The sequence below is a fragment of the Salvelinus alpinus genome, chromosome 20 (genome assembly GCF_045679555.1).
Source record: "Salvelinus alpinus chromosome 20, SLU_Salpinus.1, whole genome shotgun sequence".
Lineage (NCBI taxonomy): Eukaryota > Metazoa > Chordata > Actinopteri > Salmoniformes > Salmonidae > Salvelinus > Salvelinus alpinus.
In genome coordinates, this window is record NC_092105.1 from 51275564 (window position 1) to 51284344 (window position 8781).

General features: G+C 39.8%; 1 protein-coding gene across 26 annotated transcripts in view; it reads left to right on the forward strand.

The window, feature by feature from the left end:
• LOC139547192 (E3 ubiquitin-protein ligase MYCBP2) overlaps positions 1-4784 on the forward strand; it is a 313317-nt gene extending 308533 nt beyond the window's left edge. For all 26 annotated transcript variants that reach the window (XM_071356258.1, XM_071356266.1, XM_071356259.1 and 23 more), the window contains one exon: positions 3361-4784. In XM_071356258.1, coding sequence (XP_071212359.1) covers positions 3361-3476 — 116 coding nt within the window. In that variant the 3' untranslated portion in view covers positions 3477-4784. The remainder of the gene's footprint in view (positions 1-3360) is intronic.
• Positions 4785-8781: the final 3997 nt, after the last annotated feature.

The window sequence follows — 8781 nt, forward strand, 5'->3', positions numbered from 1 at the left end:
CCACAACACGGATCCCTCCACAGCCTCTTTGATGATCTTGATCATTTTTCTAACCTCTCTGGATTACAACCAAATTATGATAAGTGTACTATATTAGTTATTGGATCACTGAAAAATACAACTATTACTTTACCATGTAGTTTACCAATATAATTGTCTGATGGTGTTCAAATTTATTTATAAAGCCCTTCTTACATCAGCTGATATCTCAAAGTGCTGTACAGAAACCCAGCCTAAAACTCCAAACAGCAAGCAATGCAGGTGTAGAAGCACGGTGGCTAGGAAAAAACTGCCTAGAAAGGCCAGAACCTAGGAAGAAACCTAGAGAGGAACCAGGCTATGAGTGGTGGCCTGTCCTCTTCTGGCTGTGCCGGGTGGAGATTATAACAGAACATGGCCAAGATGTTCAAATGTTCATAGATGACCAGCAGGGTCAAATAATAATAATCACTGTGGTTGTCGAGGGTGCAACAGGTCAGCACCTCAGGAGTAAATGTCAGTTGGCTTTTCATAGCAGATCATTCAGAGTATCTCTACCGCTCCTACTGTCTCTAGAGAGTTGAAAACAGCAGGTCTGGGACAGGTAGCGCGTCCGGTGAACAGGTCAGGGTTCCATAGCCGCAGGCAGAACAGTTGAAACTGGAGCAGCAGCACGGCCAGGTGGACTGGGGACAGCAAGGAGTCATCAGGCCAAGTAGTGGTGATGTGGATATACTCAGTATACATATCCCAAAATAAATAAATGATCTCACTCCAATACATTTGAATAAAAAGTTAGCAAAAATAGATAAGATCTTGCTACCATGGAAAGTTAAATACCTTTCTATTTGTGGAAAATCACCCTGATTAACTCTAATTGATTATTATTATTATTTCTTTTTACTCTAATTGATAAATACATTTTTTTATTTAACTTGGCAAGTCAGTTAATGACAAATTGTTATTTACAGTGACGGCCTAGGAACAGAACAGTGGGTTAAACTGCCTTGTTCAGGGGCAGAACGACATATTTTTACCTTGTCAGCTCGGAGATTCGATCTAGCAACCTTTCGGTTACTGGCCCAACGCTCTAACCACTAGGCTACCTGCCGTCGAAGATTAACCTTTACTTAATATCCATCCCGGATCCGGGATCCTCCTCATCAAAAAAGCTGACTAGCATAGCCTAGCCTAACGGGACAGGGATATCATATAATATAATTTTCATGAAATCACAAGTCCAATACAGCAAATGAAAGATAAACATCTTGTGAATCCAGCCATCATTTCCGATTTTAAAAATGTTTTACAGCGAAAACACAATATGTATTTCTATTAGCTAACCACAATAGCCAAAGACTCAACCGCATATTTTCACCATGTTTCTACCGCATAGGTAGCTATCACAAAACCGACCAAATAGAGATATAATTAGTCACTAACCAAGAAACAACTTCATCAGATGACAGTCTTATAACATGTTATACAATAAATGTATGTTTTGTTCGAAAATGTGCATATTTGAGATATAAATCATAGTTTTACATTGCAGCTACCATCAAAAATATCACCAAAGCAGCCAGAATAATTACAGAGAGCAACGTGAAATACCTAAATACTCATCATAAAACATTTATGAAAAATACATGGTGTACAGCAAATGAAAGATAAACATCTTGTGAATCCAGTCAATATTTCCGATTTTAAGTGTTTTACAGCGAAAACACAATATAGCATTATATTCACTTACCACAATAGCCAAACACACAAACGCATTTATTCACCGCATAGATAGCATTCGCAAAAACCAGCAAAAGATATAAAATTAATCACTAACCTTGAACAACTTCATCAGATGACAGTCTTATAACATCAGGTTATACAATACACTTATGTTTTGTTCGAAAATGTGCATATTTAGAGCTGCAAACCGTGGTTATACATTGTGAAAATGTAGCAACATTTCCCCAGAATGTCAGGAGCTATTTTGGACACTCACCTAATCTGACCAAAGAACTCATCATAAACTTTACTAAAAAATACATGTTGTACAGCAAATGAAAGATACACTGGTTCTTAATGCAACCGCCGTGTTAGATTTTTAAAAATAACTTTACCATAACAAACAGCTTGCGTTATTGCGAGACAGCGCCCGCCAAAACGGCGGAGAATAGAAATAACATTTTCCACAGAAATACGAAATAACATCATAAATTGTTCTTACTTTTGCTGAGCTTCCATCAGAATCTTGTACAAGGAGTCCTTGGTCCAGAATAAATCGTTGTTTGGTTTTAGAATGTCCTTTTCTCCTGTCGAATTAGCAACCTTAGCTAGCCATGTGGCGCGAACATGCCCATCTTCTCTTGACGCAAAGAACGGAAAATTCCAAAAGTCCCAATAAACGTTGAATAAACTGATAAAACTCGGTTGAAAAAAACGACTTTATGATGTTATTATCACATGTATCAAATAAAATCAGAGCCGGAGATATCCGCCGTGTATACCGAACGCTTATCAGAAGACAATGTCGACGTACTTCGCGCGCCAGAGAAGACAAAGAAATTTCCAGACCTGTCACTCCAAAAGCTCTTGTTCGGCCTCAGATCAAGCTAGACACCCCATTCCACCTTCCACTGCCTGTTGACATCTAGTGGAAGGCGTATGAAGTGCATGCATATCGATAAATATAAGGCAATTGAATAGGCAGGCCCTGGAACAGAGCATCGTTTTCAGATTTTTCACTTCCTGTATGGAAGTTTGCTGCAAAATGAGTTCTGTTTTACTCACAGATATAATTCAAACAGTTTTAGAAACTTGAGTGTTTTCTATCCAATAGTAATAATAATATGCATATTGTATGATCTAGAATAGAGTACGAGGCAGTTTAATTTGGACACGATTTTTTCCAAAGTGAAAACAGCGCCCCCCTATTGACAAGAATTTAAGTATAATCTTCGTAAATGATATCATAAATACGACTAGTGGAGTTACGTCATACACGCAGCTAATTAAAACATATGGAAATGTCTGCTCTACCCAAAATTACAACCAACTAATTGCGGCAGTGGAAGAGGGAAAAAGTAAGGAACTTGTCTGTCGGCCCTGCATTAAAGGCCATAATTGGTTAAAGAAAATTGTGATAAAAAATTGACAGCCTTGCCATATAGTTTGAAAAATAGTTGGGAAGAGATTTTTGATGTACCGATTCCATGGCACATGGTTTATGAACTGATACGCAAAACGACGCCGGATTCAAAACTTAGAATTCTTCAAGTTAAGTTATTATAAAGAATTCTTGCAACCAACAGAATAGAATGACTAAGGTGGAATCAAATGTTTGCCCTAATTCCAAATTCCTCATTGTTCCCCTTCCATCCCCAGGTCCCAAAGGCAAGCAGTTGGAGGGGACGGAGTGCCCCTTACACGTGGTTCACCCTCCCACCGGCGAGGAGTTTGCCCTGGGCTGTGGAGTGTGCAGGAACGCCCATACCTTCTAAAATCACCCAGTTCTGAAAACCCAGAGACCTGTACCGAACACTCGTTCTTCTTCTGTGACTGCAGGCTGTTGGCTGCAGCCAGAGCCCAGCCTGTCAAGTATTTCCTCGTGTTGGCTCTCGTGGTCAGGTGGCCATGGACACTGTTTCAGGTATTTCTAACGTACCCAAGAGTCCCAAGTTGTGCTCTTCAACATACCAATCAAAGTCTTCAAGGCTTTACTACAAAAACAGCTCTCTGTGGATTCCAGAGGAAACTCCCATGTAAAAAAAAATATTATTAGTATTATTATTTTTTTTAACTTGTGACGTGTTTGCATGCGGCCGTTGTAACCCCTCGGCTTCCATAGACGTTGCACACCTCCCGATCACTGAAGTGTAAAAAAGTATTTAAAAATTGTATATGAAATACATTTTGCTTAGGCAACTGGATGGACTTGGATATATAAAAGGAAAACAAATGTGACAGGCCTTATTTCCAGCTTCCTAACTATGAATTCTAAATATTGTTGTATGTAAACAGACTTTTTTTTCCCGTAATCCTGTACAGTATTCTCTCCACTGTCGAGTGCATCAGGGGTGCATCAGGGGACAACAACAAAAAAAGAGGAGGATTCTGATGAGGGGGTGAAAAAGTGTACGATTTATCTAATCTTGTATATAATGATAGTATCCAAAATAGCTGTATTCCGAAGTTGCTACTCTACACTTCAGTTTCGTTTGATATTCTGGGTTATGTTTTGAGCCAGAACTTTTAATGAAGTGCAATACTGAGTGTGCCTCCTATCTTGCAGCGGTTTAACCTATGGAATGTATGTCAATAAAAGCCACTGTACATTTTTATACAGTGATGAACACAGTCGTGTATTACTCCCAATTCAAAATGTCCGATCACTTATGTTCTCTGAAAATGCAGAGGATCCCAGCGTCTTCAGGGTGTGAAGGTTGATTGATGTGAACCCTTTTTTTAGTTCCTCAATTAGACAAATAACGTGGTGGTACAAACATTTTTTCTGTCATTTTTTAAAACAACTGAGAAGGTGATTACGCTATAGGCTACCATTGTATTGTAAAGGAGTGCTAACTGAACGTGTTGGGAGCCAGTCTTCACCAAATATAAAAAATAATTGTGATTCTGTAATGCTTCTCCATCATTAGGAGGCAGGCGGGACATATGGGTATGGGGGTTTGAGAGAAAAAACAAACAGCTGCTGTTATAAAAGCTTAATACTTGTGAATCTGCTCTGTATCTGTGATGGATGGAGTTGAATGGTAATAAACCAGGTTCTCTGTTTCGCAAGGTACATTCAAGCGGACTCCTGTGTGTTTATTTCACCGGGTTATAGTTTTACCACACCAATGCAAGTCATTTCATACAGTATACTGCTGAGACAGTCATCACCACATGTATTTGGAAAGTGATGCTAGCTAATGTTTTTAATTTGCCTCTTTGGTTTGTTCTGCCCAATAGTAACTAAATGGTGAATGATGACTGGAGTCATTTTCTTTCGAAGTGAGTAGATAACATGTTTCTGAACACTAACGCTACTAAATGATTCCTGATAATGCCATGATTAAGAAAAATCATGATGTGAGAAGGTTACAGAGGCTACAACAAAACATGCTCATCTCTCCCTATTACCAGTAACGGGATCTTAGCTTTTGGGGGGGATCATTGTCTCTAACTTTATTTTTCATCGTTATTCACAGTTAATTCACAAGTCCATCATCTAATCTTACAATAAATGTGACTCAAATGACATGACATTATTCACCATTCAGTTCCTATTGGACAAAAAAAAAGTTGACTGTGCCTAATATGAAACAAATCTCAAATCCAAAATTCTGGTAATATATAGAGACAAATTATATATTTTTTGCTTCACGGTCCAAATTCATATGGTGTTGACTGTAATGTAGAGAATATGAATTGCCAGTTATTATTACTATTACTGCTGCACAGTTTTACACAGAAAAGGGCAATACATCGGCCATTCAATGCCAAAGGACTTCATGAAATTGTAATCTGTCTCTTAATTTTTTCCATACTTTGGGCAGATTATTATTTCTTAATTGGGCAGGAGCTCACCAGAACTGAGTACAGGCACTTTACGTTTTCTACTGCTTGAGTTCCTGCACCTCTTATAAAACATTTGCTCAAAAGTATTGTACAGTTCCTGCATGTAAATATAAACAGTACCGCCACCCAAAATGAGTACCGGCACCTATTTTAGTCAAGCACTGCATATGCCGTACTGCTGTGCAGTAAAGCAGACTTCACTGTGTTTGAGACATGCTATGCATTATGTTATGTTTCCTCCTAAGTAGGTATTCTAAAAAATCATTTTTTAAATATTCAACACAGGACCCAGCCATTTTATACAGTACCACCACAAATAGAACAATGAGACAAATATTTCACTGGATGTATGAATGTGAAGCATCGGGTTGGCGTTTCCACTCACTACCAAATATGGTGGTGAGAGGAAGACAAGTGGCTGAAGATGGAGCGAGATGGATTTTGGCCGACATTCTGCACATTTTCTCATGGATTAAACGTTTGCTCTCAATACAATTTTCGCTTTCCAAAACTAAAATATGTTACGAACAAAGTAGAGTAAGTGTTGTACCCTTTGCCAAATTTTTTTTTTAAATGGCGCTGTTTAGAACGAGTGCAAGAGCTAATTGAGTTATTGCACACGCGCTCTTCAAAGTAAGCATTCCTAATGCAAATAATGCTAGCTCGTGCTTGGCTCTGTCCCACCTCCTTGCTTGTTCTGCCCACTGTTATTAATTTGTTCCCATTGGAAATGACAGGCTGTGGTCTGTATCTTGGGTCAGTTATAAAAAAATATTTGGTATCACCCACAATGCACCGCTTCTGTCACAACTCATCGCCATTTCAGGGATGGGGGGCGGGAGCAAGCTGAAACTCCCACAAAGGAATTAATGTCACCGGAAATATAGCAATTCACACGAAACATACTGTATCTTCAAGAAAACTAAATCTTGCTCAATCTTAAACTGATGGCACCGAGTTGGTTCCCGATAAGTGTTATTTGGCTCGGGCGAATGAGTTTTTCATTATGGGGTTGAAGTTTCGATTTTCGATTTTCGATTTTTCACTGCGAACAGATAACCGTTAGCTATCCAGCCAAGTGTAAACATAAGGTAAGGAAGGGGATGGGTATGCTAACAGCTAGCTAACGTTAGCTTTCCTTCCACCACAAATCAATGTTTGTCAAGATCAACATCTTATTATTCACTTAAGTAGATAACTAAAACCAAACGTTAAATTCTAAATATGTCATCTACCAAATCATTTGACTAGGAAATGTTACGTGTTGACTAGCTAGTTAGCTAATGTTATCTACTTTAACATTGCCACAGCCATACAATTAGGAATTACAATACTAGAAAGGATATGAACCTTCTTATGATGTTATAAAGGTCAGCCAGTGCTGTGATAAGATTTGTTTAAAAATAATGAATTTGAAGAATGTGTCTACTGTATGTTTGTTAGCTTACCTAGCCAGCCAGTTTTAAAGAAATGATTCCATAAATTTTTACAATATGCCAACATTCTATTCAAACAATGCAATCAATCCACAGTCATACAGTGGCTGAAATCAGTTGATGATAGGACTGAGACAAGTTGTAAATGTAAGTAACAAGTACTAATATTGTATCATATAGCACTTCCACGATCCAAGATGGCTTAGCAGTTCAGACGTCATTTTTGTCCTCGTACTGTCTTGTCCTGTATATATATATATTTACACCTTCTTCGCATATCTTTTATATATTTTATTATCCAAGAACTCAACTACAAAAGCTTTCCTGCAAAAGCTTTCCTGCAACCCGCCTCACCAATTACAAAAAAAAATGTATTATTTACCTCAAATCTGAAAATCCACAGTGGAAGCTAGCCAGGGGCTAATCAGAAGCTAGCCAGGGGCTAATCAGAAGCTAACCAGAAGCTAGCCGAAAGCTAATCTGAAGCTGCCCAGAAGTTAGCCGGTTTGCTGGCTAGTGTTGGTGTTTCAGCTGCCCACGTTTTGTGGTCATCAGCTATTCCTTTAGCTCGATAATCTACCGGCACTTTTGTGCAACGCGACTCGGACCGGAGCATACCGGGCCTTTTTTTTCTCTCAGTTTCCCCGGATTTCAGCCGCAGGCTCTGGACATTTGCACCTTGATTTCGCAGCTAGCTAGCTGCAAACCGTGTGACTATTGGCTTACGTCAATCCCGGAGCAAACTCAAATTATTCCGGAGCTAGCCAGCTGAGGAGTTCCATCAGCCATTCCTGGGCTACAGTCACCTATCCGGACCCGTTTTTTTTTTTTTGCTGCAGATACGGAGCCCCACCGGGCCTTCACGACTGACTGCCGACGTTATCTGCCCGAGGGAGTTATCCAACTGGCACCTCCGTCGCGACGTTACCTGAACGCTCATCTGGGGCCCGCTAATCGTTAGCTGTCTTATCGGCTGCTATCTGAATAAGTATATCGGACAATTTTTTTCTTGGGTCACTATATCTATTTTGCCAATTGGATTGATCCACTCTACCACACGGAACCCCACTAATCTACCGACGGAAACGCACGAGGTGTCTAAAAATAGACCTCCATCCTATGCTATCTTGCTACCGATAGCCATCTACCCGGCCAGCTGTCTGGATCGCCGTGACCCCAACCAACCTCTACTCACTGGACCCTTATTGATCACTCGATTAAGCATGCCTCTCCTTAATGTAAATATGCCTTGTCCATTGCTGTTCTGGTTAGTGTTTATTGGCTTATTTCACTGTAGGGCCTCTAGCCCTGCTCACTATACCATATCCAACCTTTCAGTTCCACCACCCACATATGCGATGACATCACCTGGTTTCAATGATGTTTCTAGAGACATTATCTCTCTCATCATCACTCAATACCTAGGTTTACCTCCACTGTATTCACATCCTACCATACCTTTGTCTGTACATTATTCCTTGAAGCTATTTTATCGCCCCCAGAAACGTCCTTTTACTCTCTGTTTTAGACGTTCTAGACGACCAATTCTCATAGATTTTAGCCGTACCCTTATCCTACTCCTCCTCTGTTCCTCTGGTGATGTAGAGGTGAATCCAGGCCCTGCAGTACCTAGCTCCACTCCTATTCCCCAGGCGCTCTCTTTTGATGACTTCTAACCGTAATAGCCTTGGTTTCATGCATGTTAACATTAGAAGCCTCCTCCCTAAGTTTGTTTTGTTCACTGCTTTAGCACACTCTGCCAACCCGGATGTTTTAGCCGTGTCTGAATCCT